The sequence below is a fragment of the Larimichthys crocea genome, chromosome X (assembly GCF_000972845.2).
Source record: "Larimichthys crocea isolate SSNF chromosome X, L_crocea_2.0, whole genome shotgun sequence".
Taxonomy (NCBI): domain Eukaryota; kingdom Metazoa; phylum Chordata; class Actinopteri; family Sciaenidae; genus Larimichthys; species Larimichthys crocea.
The window spans coordinates 11,397,111-11,412,365 of NC_040020.1; the positions used below are offsets into that span (position 1 = coordinate 11,397,111).

At 37.5% G+C, this 15,255-nt stretch overlaps 3 protein-coding genes across 8 annotated transcripts; 2 read left to right on the plus strand and 1 right to left on the minus strand.

Annotated features, from left to right (window-relative positions):
- The first annotated feature begins 12 nt into the window (after positions 1 to 12).
- On the plus strand, positions 13 to 1,635 carry LOC104927108 (ecto-ADP-ribosyltransferase 5-like). Its single transcript, XM_019257929.2, has 2 exons — positions 13 to 481; positions 571 to 1,635. The coding sequence occupies exons 1-2, from the start codon at positions 416 to 418 to the stop codon at positions 1,306 to 1,308; spliced, it is 804 nt and encodes a 267-aa protein (XP_019113474.2). The 5' UTR covers positions 13 to 415; the 3' UTR covers positions 1,309 to 1,635.
- Positions 572 to 7,384, plus strand: LOC104927123 (erythroblast NAD(P)(+)--arginine ADP-ribosyltransferase-like). 6 transcript variants are annotated; one of them, XM_019257920.2, is made up of 4 exons: positions 4,209 to 4,416; positions 5,010 to 5,052; positions 5,486 to 5,570; positions 5,688 to 7,384. In XM_019257920.2, the coding sequence occupies exons 3-4, from the start codon at positions 5,505 to 5,507 to the stop codon at positions 6,594 to 6,596; spliced, it is 975 nt and encodes a 324-aa protein (XP_019113465.2). In that variant the 5' UTR covers positions 4,209 to 4,416; positions 5,010 to 5,052; positions 5,486 to 5,504; the 3' UTR covers positions 6,597 to 7,384. The 6 variants fall into 6 exon arrangements, with proteins under 6 accessions (XP_027139541.1, XP_019113463.2, XP_027139540.1 ...); XM_027283739.1 differs by lacking the exon at positions 5,486 to 5,570 and having other exon boundaries at positions 4,208 to 4,416; XM_019257921.2 differs by lacking the exon at positions 5,010 to 5,052 and having other exon boundaries at positions 4,210 to 4,416.
- Positions 7,385 to 11,673: 4,289 nt separating this feature from the next.
- ftr84 (finTRIM family, member 84) lies at positions 11,674 to 15,145 on the minus strand. The gene is made up of 7 exons (XM_010741134.3): positions 14,435 to 15,145; positions 14,176 to 14,271; positions 13,785 to 14,018; positions 13,414 to 13,570; positions 13,252 to 13,308; positions 12,956 to 13,009; positions 11,674 to 12,743 (listed from the first exon to the last, which is right to left on the minus strand). Exons 1-7 carry the CDS (start codon positions 15,005 to 15,007, stop codon positions 12,202 to 12,204), a joined length of 1,713 nt encoding a protein of 570 aa, XP_010739436.1. The 5' UTR covers positions 15,008 to 15,145; the 3' UTR covers positions 11,674 to 12,201.
- Positions 15,146 to 15,255: the final 110 nt, after the last annotated feature.

The following is a 15,255-nucleotide window of genomic DNA, read 5'->3' on the forward strand; positions in this document are numbered from 1 at the left end:
ACACTGTATGTGTTTGTTTACATGATCTGTTCAACATGTTTAGGTTAAATATAAGAATATTTAAAGAAAATACATGCATCCTGGTGCTGAAACTGTGGCCTCACAGAAGTGATTGAGAACTGATGTACAGTCCTCTAAGCTTGCAGAGTTGTAAAGATAAGCCCCTTTCCATTCCCTTTTATCATGTTTAACTGGCAAAACTCTCTTTGCACATGAGTCTCATGAGCTATCTCATCTTACTGTTAATGTTGTACTCCCATAACTGTGCACTTTATAAGTGTGTTGCACCTGGTCAGTCACTGCAGACTGCGGAGACCGGACCGTGCTTTTTCAGTGAAGACTGTTTGTTCTCGACAAGTTGCCAGAGCTTATTTTATTTTACAATCGCATCTCCAGGTTTCTACTTTGGTAGAGGATGGCATTGATGGCAGTATGGGCAGTGGTGCTAATCACTTATGGAGTTTCTACAGGATTTGCAGTGGTATGCTTGATGACCGCCTGCCCAATTCTAACTGACATCTGTAAGTAAGATGACCATTTGTTCTAATGACTTTTTTTTCTTTTTTTAAGGACTTTGAAACTGGGTCAGGTGATGTCCTTCCACTGGATATGGCTCCAAACTCTGTTGATGACATGTACATTGGCTGCAAAGATGAAATGCTCCAAGCTGTGGTTTCAAAGTTGGAGGAGGAGAAAAGTATAGATGAGAATTTTAAAAAAGCCTGGGACGGTGCAGAAAACTATTATAACAACAAATGGAAGAAGACGATCCCTAAACTGGGGAAAAACCTTGTTATTGCTCTTTATTGTTGGAATTTTGGTGCTGGAAATATACATGCTGATCTCAATAATGCAGTTCGATCACAGAAATCCGAGTACAAGACCACATTCAGGTATCACGCATTTCACTTTTTCCTGACTGATGCCCTTCAAACCCTCAATGTTCGCAATCCTGAAGCAGAAAGATGTATCACTGGCTACCGTAGAGTTGACAAATACTTTAGCCAAGATGTTCTTAACAAGGAGTTTCGCTTTGGCTCCTTTACCTCCAGCTCAATGGGAAGGTACCCCAATGCTAAAAGATTTGGAAACAAATCTTGTTTTGAGATTGAGACATGCTGGGGGGCTGACATTTCAATGTACTCTAAATTTGAAAATGAAGCAGAAGTGCTCATTCCTCCTTACGAGGTCTTTAAAGTCACAGATATTGAGAAGAGATCTGAGGATCTTCCATGTGAGGTGGTCTACAAAGTGAAAAGTACACAAAGACTACTGTCAAATATGAATTGTGCTCACTCTCCAGAATAAACAGTCTCACAAGATTTACATATAGTTAAAACATTTAAAATGAAATTTACACCATCAACTGTGGGATGTTCCAAATAACATACACTTTAAGTAAATTACACATGGTAAATGGATGTAAACAGCTTTTAAGAGAAATCTGTGAAACATGTTGCTTGCTCTTCCAATGGCTTAAAATATTTAAATAAATATCAAGATCTTGAAATTGGTACTATATACAATTATACTTACACATTGTATTGAGTTAAATTGCCTGTCATCTGCATTTAAATGCATATTTCAAAATCCTTCCTGTAACGTTATTGTATCAAAATTGTGTCCAGAAAAACATTAAACACATTTGCCAAATGTTTTTTTACTGTTTCATGACTGTGTCATCTCACTGTCCAACAGCCAAACTCCAAAATATGATAAGCTCTGAGTTTATCATAAAGTGAATTTGTTTATTTGAGTCACTTTCAGTCATTACCATATGCTCACACACAGTTAAACTTCAGAGAAGTAGAGAGTTTAGAGAGAGATGTGTAAATCAGCTTTTCAAGTACAGAGCAGCCCGGGGCCATTTGAATATTAAGCCCGTATTGGTATTAACTAAATTTGATTTGTATTCAATAACTAAATAGAATCCACTTACAGTTTAACAAGCAAAAACCTTATCAAATAAATGACATGATACAATGTAATGTAATCTGCTGGCTGAGTGTCTTCTGCTTATTGGAGCTTGTTAAACAACTAACTGATGCATTACCACCATCATGTGGTGAGAAGCTGTACTGTAACTGAGTGTCTCATGGTTCCCAAACTTTTTCTCTCAAGTCCCCCTTTGATGATATAGGAACATTGTAAGCCCCCCTCACCCCCAACTGCACCTGGCCCCACCCACCGCAAATGGGCCCTACCTTATTTGTTTTGAATCAATTTTATTATAATATATAAACTCTATAAATATTGTTTTTTCTTTCTAAAATAAGTACATATCACTTCACTTTCCACTTCAGTTTATTGTTCAGTTTGCTTTACTGAAGAAAAAAAAATGCAATAATAAAATCAATTTCTGAAAAGATTGGACTTTAGATTGCTTTTAAGTCGTGCTTTCAGACATATTAATTGCATTACATGCTTGAATATAATTTTAAAATGAACTCCAAATGTTAAAATTGAAGCCAGGAATAGAGCAACGACTTAAAAGTAGGTTTTTCAAACTGAATTATTGTCAAGAAAATAAAAAATCATATTTTATTCATGTCATCTGTGTCTCACAAAATGTGCATGTTTGGCTAAACCTTATATATACAGATGTTTTGGTGTGTGACCAGGTATCAGGATCTGGACATTTATTCCCTATGAGAGCAGTGAGGGACAAAGTGAACACACACAGGCCAAAAGGCTTTCTGTCTTTGAATCCCCCTGCAATGGGTCAGAAAATATGTCTAAATATAAAAATATCTGTTGGATTTTTTTTTTTTGCTGACCAAAACAAACGTAAACATTAAAAGTGCCCTTTCATTACATTTACACACAGTTTTAGATAGAATAAATTACTTAAACATACTAGCTTAACCAAGAGACACACACAGAGTGCATCACAACACATCTTCACAATACAAAAGCTCCTCAAATTATGCCAGGAAGGTGTAGCTATGTCACTAATGCATCCGTGTGCGTCATTAATCAAAATCCTCCCTGCTACAACAGGTAACCCGGAACTATGTCACTCATTCAATATAAAGCAGCTGATGCACAGAAATGTGGACATTGTCATGTATGTTTTGAGAATATTCTCCAAAAATATTACGACCAACATATTAACACAGCTACACGTGCACACTTGTAGAATTAATGACAAAGTAAAATGACTTGTATGTGTGACTCCCACCTGTGATTGAAAAGGCCTGCAGGTGGTGACAGACTAAAGTAAACCCTGAGGTTTGTATGAGCTCATACAAATAATATGTCACACAAATCGCCATTAATAGTGTGAAATATAAACTGTATATAGTCTTAATTTCTTCACTCGACACTTTGTTTGATCAGATTTTAAACCTGATCAAAGACTCTAATAAATCTGCTTTCTTATTTGGGAAGGGAGTGATGAAAAATATCACTGGAACCCACAACCTGCTGATCTCCTCCCTCCATTTTATTTGCATTATTAAGCAGTTAGAGGAAGTTATACAGTCGAACACTCATAATCAAGAGGGACTAATTAGACAATCCAATCAACAGGCGTGAATACAGTGACGTTGCCATACACCTGCCAGAACAGTTTCATCGACATTTATTTTGTGTTAGAGGGCCTGCAGAACGGATTGTGAAGGCCTGCAGACAGACTTCTTGACTTTGACCCTGCCTGACAACAAATGATGGTTGAAATGTGATTGGTTAAATGCTTTAATATCTGGAAACAGCACAACCAAAGGGAAAAGCTTTGAAAGGAAGCGGACAGACCATTTGGAATTAGTTGATAAGTAATCATGGACAAAATATAATTAACATCAGTCTGGGATTCAGATATTTTTTTAGGCCAGCAGAGAAAGCCTTGCAGGCCCTGACGGCCCACCACTGCCTTCAACTAACCTTCAAATGACTGAAAGCAAAGTCAGCATCACTTGTAACTTATTATAACTTGTAATTTTATGGTTACAGTATCACCCTTAACTGTTAATTTACTCGTAATTTCCATTGTGGGAATATGTGCTTTTAGGAATTTTAAATTCATAACTAAATATTCAAGTCAGTCTCAAGAAAATAATCAGTGTACAAGCAATGTCTTTCTTTAGACTTACAGTGATCTTTGACAAGCTTGCAGAGGTGTAAGGCTGAGCCCCTGTGTTCCCTTTTATGGTCATGTTATCTTGCAAGGAACACCCAATGATTCATTTCCTTTACTGCTTCCTACAGTATACAAGTGTATTGTACCCTACTGTATCAGTCAACGAAGAATGCTGTCTCTTTAAGTCGTGTTTCTGCTGAACTCCACAAGTTGAGGGAAAATATTTTATTTTACAACTGTGTCTTCAAGTTTCTACTCTACTTTGGTGCATGGCGGTGATGGCAGTGATGGCAGCATGGGCAGCAGTGCTAATGACATATGGAGTGTCTTTTGCTAAGGTAATGCTGTGTGAACTGAACTGAACTGTGTGTTGTGTACTGACATCCTGGATGATGGACAATGTTGTATAATGCACGCAAAGCAAACAAATTGTGTATAAATATGTATACTATTTCAATTCAATTGTTTTACTTAAATTGTTATAGGTAATTTGCCTCAGTCATTTTCAGTCATTAACATGTTCTCAAAAAGTTAAGTTTCTGAGTTTTTAAGGGTTGAAGAACACAAGCAAAATGGCCCAAGTGTGTAGAGTTGAGAGAGATATTTGAGCCGAAAAATCACAAGAATCTTGTTGGCAAAGAGAATGACCTTTGTAGAGAAATACTATGTCTAACCTTAATTGTATAATTCTGATAATTCAGTTATGGTTGTGTTCACATTTCCTTTCCTTTTATAATCATTTTATGTGTGACTTCCCTACATTATAACAGCTGCTAGTTTCATCTTAATGTGTGTGCGTGTGTGCGCGTGTACAGTGTATGTGTGTGTGTGTTTGTGTGTGTGGCAGAATGTTGGCTGAAATATTTTAAATATTTAGTGACAACTGTCATTTTAACCTTGAAAGTAACATACTTTCTTTCTCACTTATCAGTTTGACTTTGCAATATGTGTCAAGTGATCCAGCATTTACACAGGTATGTTTAGATAATACAAGTTTATTACAAAGCAAAGTCATTTAAAGCAGTACAATTATCAGAATAGAATATGCAAGACTCAAATGACATAATGTGTATGTCTTTCAGCACTGCAGAACGAAAAAGTCTTGTCCCAGACCTTTTTTTTTTAAACTTTTATACACCGTCTCTCTCTAGCCTTGCGTGGTTTCATGAGCAGTTTCTCAACACTTTGTAAATTTTTATCCAGGCAAATAGCTAGGTCACAAAGGGAACTGTTAAGACAGAACAAAAACACCCTGGAATAGATTAATTGACCATCTAAAGTATAAAGTAACATATGAAAATAAGACAACAACTCCCAGAAACTACTGTTTGCCAATACATTGAAGAGTGTTTATTTTCCACTTGTCACATTGACAGAGATTATTTTATTTTATAACTGTGTTTACAGGGTTCTCCTTTGGTGAAGGATGGCAGTGATGGCAATTTGGGCAGTGGTGCTAATCTCTTATGGTTTTTCTACAGGAATTGCATTGGTAGTGTATGCTCGATGAGTGCCTGCTCAATTTTAACTGGTGTGCACTGACATTTGTAAGTATGATGACCATAAAAAAAGATCATTGGTCATAATAACTTATTTTATTTTGTTAAAGGACTCTGAAACTGGGTCAGATGATGTCCTTCCACTGGATATGGCTCCAAACTCTGTTGATGACATGTACGATGGCTGCAAAGAAAACATCAAGGTGCAAACTGAATACCTGCAGGATGAGAAAAACAAAGACATGATATTTAAAAATGCCTGGGACGAGGCAGAGCAACACAACAGAAAACTGTATGGTAGCAATGAACTGAAGAAAGAAGAGATTATTGCGATTTATGTTTATACCTTAAGTGGGGATGAATTATATGCTGATTTCAATAATGCAGTTCGTTCACAGAAATCTGAGTACAAGACCACATTTGGGTATCACGCACTTCACTTTTACCTGACCAGTGCCCTTCAAAAACTCGATGAGGAGCAAAAAGCTAAAGGAAGAGAATGTCTCACTAGTTACCGTGGAGTTGACAAAAAATTTAGCCAAGATGTTTCTGGCAAGGAGTTTCGGTTTGGTTCTTTTACCTCAAGCAGTGCTGGGTATAAAATAGCTATAGCATTTGGAAGAAAGTCATGCTTTAAGATTGAGACATGCTACGGAGCTGACATTTCACTGTACTCTAAATTTCCAGATGAAAAAGAAGTGCTCATTCCTCCTTATGAGGTCTTTAAAGTCATAAAGATTGAGAAGAGATCTGAGGAGAAGAGTCTTCCGTGTGAGGTGGTCTACGAAGTGCAAAGCACAAGAAAAACATTGTCAAATATGAATTGTGCTCTCTACACACACATATATATGTATATATATATAAGTGTGGGTATTTGCTTGTTTGTGTGTGTTTGTCTGGCATGCTATTGCATTTTTTTTAACAAAAGCTCAACATGTCATTTGAGAAGTATCAACTTCGAGTTGTTCCAAATAACACACACAGACTCAGACATGCTCATTCAAAATGAAATGGTTTGAGTAAAAATGAGCTGTTAGGGCTGTCTGTTGTCTCTGAGGCTGAAAAAGTTCCCTTACCCACTCTGTATGTTGTGAAGAAATGACATTTCTGTGCTTTGAATGTTTGAAGAATACAAGCAAAATGGCTCGAATGTGTAGAGCTTGAGAGATAAGTGTAAATGACTGTGTAACTGTAAATGCCTGCAGAAGATATTAGTTCAGCTTGTTTTGTGTTTATTGTGTCATAGTAATACCATAGTAATAAACATTTACATTTTGATGTAAACTACTTACAGCGTCACCACAGAGTTAGATTCTTTACCAGATGCTTTTTCCTGAAGAAAATACTTTGTGATTTCAGTCAACCAGTCTGTGATGTTTGTGTGATTTACTCTAGTAGAAATTGTGCTTATGAGAGGATTGTTTTTAGCCATCCTTTGTGGAATAAGACATCACTCTGAATCACCTCTTGTAGTGCTATTTTCTCCATGTCTACATTCATCTCTACATAATTTACCAAACATGAAAATAAATGAAACACTAACCTTTAGTTAGAAATATACAGTATTGTACTCACAAGCAATGAAAAATGTGTTGAGAATCAAATACAAGGTAGAATATAAGCAGTCTTGCGTTTGCATTATTGATCCAACTGTTCCCCCTGTTTGTGTATTTCTTGATTATTGACATTGTATACATTTTATTTTACTATTTATTTAACTACTTATAACCAAAAGCCCGCAAACAAGAGCAGTGTGGAGAAAATTCCAGTGGTGGATGAACAAATTAATAAAATTACTCCAACATTGTCTTTCTTTGATTTATTCAACAGAGTAAGAATGAATGAATGAGATTTTAAAAAATATCTGTAATATGTAACAGCATCATTACAAACAATACCACATAGAGAACAACAAAATACAAGATACAAGATAGGTATTTTGGGTGAAAGGTCAGAGATTCTCACTTTCAGAGTCTCACAAACAGTAAAAGAAAGAAAACACACATTTATACAGTTCTTGCCCTGCTCCTGGCGTGACCAGGTTCAGTTGTTATACTGACAAGGAGTCCTCCCATCCTGAGGAAAAGGATGTAGCTTTGTATGTGAACTCCCCATAGACATTTTTATGAATATCAGCCAGTTATCTAAGACAGACATTTATTTTATATCATTTTACTACTAGCATTTTACTTACTACTACTTCAGCTGCAAGATAAGACAAACTGTAAACTGTCGTCACATTTCTCTAAGAAAGACACACAAAGTTCAGCAGAGAACAAAATAGTTACCAGTCTAACAGTAATTAATCAGTACTAAACAGTTAGTAGTCACCACAAGTACCACACCCTTGTGATCTGTAATATAAATCTAAACAAAAACCACCAGGAACCAATATGTTAGTTATTAATATTATACTATATATACAGTACATATATACTATTGACAGTGAAACTAGAACTCTAACCTAGAAATTAGAAGCAGAGAAGTTTTCTGGTCCTGTTGAGGTAGAGGAGGGGCTGTACCCACCCAGTTATTAAAGCAAGGCTTATGCAAATGGTAAAACCATTGGTAAACTCATGTGACTTCAAGCAACATTGCAATGGAATATAAGCCACATACAAAAAGAAATTGATGGCCATGTAAACCGTGATAAGGAAAATGATTTTAAAGGCCCTTCTCTTTGCCGCATTGCACTTCTTTTTGTCTGTGGCTTTTTCTCCTGGCCCAGGGTGTTTTAGGGCCCTTAGGACTGAGAGACAGCTGAAAAGAATTACAAAGAAGAAGAGTGCATTCTGGATTAAAAACCCATATAGATACAGAGGATTTGAAAAGGTGCGCCAAGAGTAGAAGCAGGAAACCAAGGCAAACGACCAGGCAACACAGCAACAGGCCACCTTGTACCTCATATGTTTAAACCGAAGAAATAACACGGGGTGGACAACCCCAGCATAATACTCAACACAGATGCAACATTGAAAGAGAGGACGGGCTGTAAAAAAAAGGCCAAGTGAGAATACAAAGGCTTCAAAACAGAACCAAGTTCTCAACTGTAAATACATATAAAGCCATATGGTGGATAAAGAGAACAAGATCTCAGACACAGCCAGGTTGAGAGAAAAGAAATCTGAAGCCAAAGTTTCTCTGGTTCCCGCCAACATTAACCACACGACATAACAATTCAAAGGAAGACCCAGGAAATTATTGACTGAAGCTGAAGTGATGATTGACATTTCAAAATTGCCATATGTGTTGTTCATTTTGTGACTGTAAAGAAGAAGAAGAGGAAGTAGAGACAACATCAGAACAAAAAACAGTTTGAGCTTGTTAACACAAAGTAAAGAGTGCACAATACTTTCGTAAACAACAAATCTTGCAATAATATTAATTAATATTAATACTGATCCAAACCTGGTATAGAGATGGGCAATGTGTCGAGTTCTGATCAGGTAGCAGTGAAGTGAAGATTTGAAGTGAGCTCGAGCGTTGCAGGCTCTTAGTACTTGAGCTCTTATTACTGTTGACATAATCAAATACTTTACAAAAACAACAATCATTGCCTCGGCTATAGGATGGAAATTACATTCAATGATAAAAGGAGTACTCAAAACAGGGTCCAGAAATTGAATATAATGTGCAATTATGTTTTTATTAGTGTATAATCACTTAGAAATAAGCATTGTTATGGTTTTGTGCATTTTATATAATACTGTGTCATTTCCCCAGAGACTAAACACAGGCCCTAAATATTTTTTATGCCATCCACCATAGCTTCTCTTTTAAGCTAGGAAGGAGAAAGAGAGGTGACTTGGTAACTAGCAACTAGCAACTACACTGCTAGATGCCATTATACTGTATGCTACACACTGATCTGTTGAAACATTTTCACACTATGTCTGCTGGGATAGACCCAGTACAACAGGGTTTTCCAAGGTTTTTCAAGATCATGTCAAGCATGCCCAAGCAAGGAGCCATATAGTTATTTTTTTCTCCAATTGCACCAGTAATAAAAGTTGTTTTATCTGTATATGGTGTTGATACTGCCAATATAATTATTATTGTTTTATTATAATCGTTTATGATATGGTGGTAGTAGTGATAAGTCTGGGATTCTTCTTGCTGATCTTGTGGCAAACATAAGTATATATAAACTATAAATAATATATAATTGGCCTTTATTCTTGTATCATTTAAATTGTTTAATTTATTTTTTACCAACTATAGTTTGCCGTGGTCTCTGTATTTGTTGTTAATTAATTCTGTAGCTGATCTGAAGTTAAAGTGCTTAGCAAATGAAATCATTAGTATTACTGTACTACTGTAATTATTATTATACCACAATAACAGTGTTATATGGACCAAAATAAATTTACTCACCAATCAGTGAGAGAGGTGAGAGTGACCAGATGAGGATGTAATATACACTAATGCAATTGCACTTTAATAAAGCAGTTGCCAACATTTCTTTAGTAGTTAGGTGGTTGACTGCCTCCTGCAAACACCTGTAAGTTTACATATTGGTCTCTGGCCGTGCTTTGTGTCTGTTTCATGGACATGAACATGCAAAGTAATGTATCTTTGGAGCATCTCTCCTGCAAATCATGTGAAACAGTGAACTGTTTTCGTCCAATGAGTCGATATATGAAAATCAACATCATGGAAAATACTATTTAGGGGACAAATTACAAATAAAAATATTACATTTTAAATGTTATTTGCCAGATCTAGTGTGTAAGATTAAGGGGGCTATACTTAAACAGCAGTTGAATTTAATATGCATAACCATGTTTTCATTAGTGTGAAATCACCTGAATATAAATACAGGCCACCTGGCTTATTACCATGCTCATCTCAGTAGATATCTCTGCAGAAAAATACATAGATGCTTTTGACATAACATCATTGCTGTTATTTCTCTGGGTAGGTTTACTTCTCTTCTCTCTTTAACTCAACTGCTCGTGGTGGAAGACCTTCCACCAATGGGCTCGAAGTTTCTGCCTGTTAAAGGTTTTTCCTCACCACAATTGTTGGGTCTCTGTATTATATTATAAAGAATACAATCTAGACCTGCTCTATTTGGAAAGTGCCATGTGATAACTTTTGTTACTTTTGTTTTTGTTTAAGTGGTGCTATATAAATAAAATTGAATTGAACTGAATAATTCTGTTAATTAATTATTATTATTAAAAAAAACTAAAACATTCATAAACTAGAAATCTGGCCATATCATGTATGTATTTCCTACTGCTACAGCCCGGCACTTAGACTGCAATAAAAACAAACAGACACACGCAAATAGATGGGAGGAATCTGTAAAGTCAGAAGTGTAGGGAGTGGATGAGTAAAGATGTGCGGCATGAATGTTGTGCTGTAAAAGCAAACAAACGCAAACAAAAGCCATACCACAAAGCTATGTAAGGTGAGAAGATTCACCAAGCACTGGCTGCTGCCCTGCCTTTGGTCATGGAGCACACTGGGCCCAGGTGTGTCCCATACTGTTGGTTAAGCTCCCATAATTGGTGTGCAGCCCTACAGGCATGCAGCAAACCAACAGCAGGCTGAACTAAAACCACAGGGCAAACCAAGCCGCAGTGGTGTCACCACTATCAACTCATTATTTTATAGCCTAGAGCAGATAAATACATAAAAGAACGGTATGATCTGGTCTGGACTGTAGAAAAAACAAAGTGTTTGTTTGTTAAAGTCATGTGTTGTGTGTGTCTTTGTAGGGTTAATCATTAATGATAACACATACTCTGACCCCTTATTTATGTGTGACTACCGTATGGTTAGGTTAAGGTTTTGGCATTTTCTGATATGATGAAGTGTTAAAACATGTTTTTTTTTAACTTGAGCTTAGGTTCAGCTGTCAGTTTGTTAGTTGGTATGACAATGTTTCTTGTTCCTGTCAAGTGTAAACTTTGGAGGTACAAGGTGGCCTGTTGCTGGGTTTCTTGCTTAGTAATTGTGGTGTCCATTGTTGGCATGGCTTTCAATTTACTAATATTAATGATGACATTTTGTATCAGTTTTTGCTCTGGACCAGGGGAGGGGCAGAGACCAACACAGGGGTAATTGCATGAAGAAAAGGGCCTTTAATCTCAAAACCCATGTTTTTCTACAGTTGCCTCTGTAAATATTTTTGTCTTTGCCATACAGGTTTGGTTGCACCTCGCTTGCATTTCATATTGCACATATTTAATATATACATATATATGTCTTTGCTTCAACCTTATTTGCGAATGTTCTGCACACAAATATACTTTTTTACATTTTTGCCATCCATCCACAGATTGTTTCAACCACATCATGTTAATGGTCAGAGAACATCACATGATTTTAGGCCTTAGGTTACTGACATTAGAAGACTGTATTGTTACTTGCAGTGTCCCTATTAAATCAATATATAGTTTATTTCTCCAAACAGGAAATTTCATGACATGAAAACACATATATGTAACTGAAATTACATTCAGTGAGACATCATCATATATTGCAGGAGCATACAGAATGTGATTACAACAAGAGCGAGGGATTTTAAATTCATTTTGTAGATAATAACTTTACACTGTACTGTACAATCAATATTCACAGAGGCCTTCCCACAACTATCCTGTTTTTTAAATATTAGTAAGGCCTGGAATTCGGCTTCAGTTGGCAGAGGGTGACAGAGGAGCCCACACCAAAACCAGCATACAAAGGCTCACTGAACTGAGCTTTGAACCTGTGGATAACATCCATAGTCTCTGATACTGAGTAAAAGGCCACAGTGTTGCCTGCGTAATCCAGGTACACACCAATACGTGTGGCCCTGGGAGCATCAGGAAGGTCTTTGTCTACTTTGTTGTGCCAGGCAGAGTAACCTGAGTCTGAGCAGAGAAGACTCCAAGACTTGTCGTTGTAACCAAGCAGGCTGTGTGAATTCTTCCCCTTGCGACTGATGCTCTTGTAGGCCACCCCAATAGAAAATTCTCCGCTCCACTCTGCCTCCCAGTAAAACCTAAAACCAGTCAGAGGCTCCTTGCACAGTGCCTGGGAGAAGCCATCAAAACGTTCTGGATGATCTGGATAAAACTGGATTGTTTTCTTCCTTGTGACCCTCTGGTTCCCGTCTGACAGGACCAGCTCTTTATAGACTGTGTTTGGATCAAAGGACATCTTGCAGGAGTCTGAGCAAAGACAGTGATACACAATAATTATTTATATATAGATATGGAGCATCACTCATTCACCCATCCACCCGCTTTCATTCACTGTGTCTGTGAATACTGTATTAAGAAACCTACATGCATATTGCTCTGAAGGAAAAACAAATGTGTTGATGCGGTCAGTTTGTTTTGGAACAGTAATAGGCACATTTACTTTTACACACTTTACTCACATCTTAAGAAGTCAGTCCTGGTTTTTGGCTCCTGAAAATCAACTCTCGAAGGAACTGTTTTGATATAAAAATATGGACATTATTTAGCAATACATTTTAATTCATTTTTAAATAAACAATGATGTTTAAAAAATTACTTAATCTGTGGCATTTTAATAAAATACATAATGACATACGTCAAAAAACATTTTCTCCACACACTTCCTGCAGATAAATTCTATATCTACTAATATCTACTGTATGTTAATGTGTGCTCAAAAGTAAAATTGTACATATTTCAGTGGACAGACATTTACCTTTAAGTCGTTTGTCTCCATTCCTTGGCAAAAGTATGTACACAGGGGTTTCACTAACTGTGAAGATCATACAGCATGAGGTAAGCTTGTTCTTTTTATTTATTTGTTTATTTATTTTACAATATAGAGGTATTTTATTAGTATTGCATACTGGGCACAAACCTGTCTTAGAGATTTTGCTCAGTTCCTTCTTACAGATGTCGTCCAGATTTTCTTTCATCTCTGTGGCGGTCTTACTCATCTCTCCAAAGGAGAACTGAGGGTTGATGAGCACTTTGGGCACCATGGCCTCAGGAGGAACACACAGGGTTGGAAAATTCTATTCAACAACAAACAGGAGCTCTATGATCCAGTAAACAAGTCAGGAACACAAACAGAAAGGTAGCCTTGCTTGCAAAAGAATATAAATAATATTTACAATTTATACTGCTGTGATTTCCTCATTAAAAGTATTATAAATGCTATATTACATGACAAGTCTTAAGACACAAAAGCTAACATTTCCTGCAGCTCTATATGATTTTTTTCAGCACCTGCAGGAAGTGAATGTTGTCCTCTGTTTCCAGAATCTGTCGTAGCTCTGCATCTCTGCGTTGCAATTCCAGTATCTCCTGCTCCAGACGGTCTACATAGCCGTCAGCCTGTGACATCGCTGCCTGCATGTTGGCCATTATCATCTGATTGATTTCAGCCTTCCAGCGTTCCACCGCTTGCAGCATTTCGTGGAATGTCTTATCGCTTTCTGCCTGTGCTCGCTGGGCACAACTCTAAAAAGGCATGATCAGTTTGTCGGAAGGCAATTTGATATCATCAGATGATGGCCAATAAAATACATACATAGATAGTGGCTTTAACATGTCAAATTGCATCTAAAGATGTACAGACACAGTTATTTATGTTTGATTAGGCAATGTCTGATCTTACTTTTAGAACATCCACATTATGTTTGAGCTCCTGCAGCTCCTTCATCCTCTCCTGAATGATGTACTGGACTTCAGACTGAGTGACCACCAAGACTTTCTGTTGGAAAAGCATGATAAAAGGAATTTCAGAGAACAAGATGCAGATGCAGATGCTTACTTTTTTGATGTAGCTTTGGTGGTAGTGTTTTTCTCTCCAGTGATCATGAAAATTAATTTGAAAAAAAGGTGATATTGACTTCACAACTAAAATACTGACTGACTTGTTTTTCAATGCGTTCTTCTTCTGCTGAGGTAATGTTGTGGCTGCGGTGCTCTCTGACTGTACATAGCACACAGATGCACATCTGGTCAGAGCGACAGAACAGCTCCAGGCCTTTCTCATGCTGGGGGCAGATCTTCCTGTCCAGGTGGCCCGTCTCATCCACCAGCTTGTGTCTCTTGAAGGTGGACGACTCGTAATGTGGCTTGACGTGTGTTTCACAGTAATAGGCCAAGCACATGAGGCACGATTTGACAGCTCTGTTGCGACGGCCGACACAGAAGTCACAGAAGGATTCCCGGTGCATGTACGGGAAAGGAGTGAGCTCTGGAAGCTGCCGCCGTGGCTCATGGTTCACATCGGGTAGATTGCGTCTCAGCACTGGCCGTGGTGTGAAGGTTGCGCGGCACTGTGGACAGGTGTACACACCCATGTGGTCAAACTGGTCCCAGTAGATCTTGATGCACTCCAGGCAGTAGGTATCACCACAAGGGATGGTGACCGGGTCTCTCAGTGAGTCTGCACATAGGGGACAGTAATTCTCTGGTGGTAAAGGGAAACCAGATTCAGCCATGATGATGGTGGATGAAAAAAATGTTAGATAAATCAGAATTGTTTTTGCCGAGATGAGTGTTGTCCGTCAGTATGAGGTCCAGAGAGAGTTCAGCCACAGGCTCCTGTGATCTTATAACTCCTTTTAAAACCAGAGACAATGCTGTTCTCAGGTAATATTTAAAGGGAAGGCTTTGTTTCTACTGTAAGCAGACAAATGCCTTCCCACAGCATCTGAGTGAAAGTCCTGAGGTCTGCAACCATGACAAA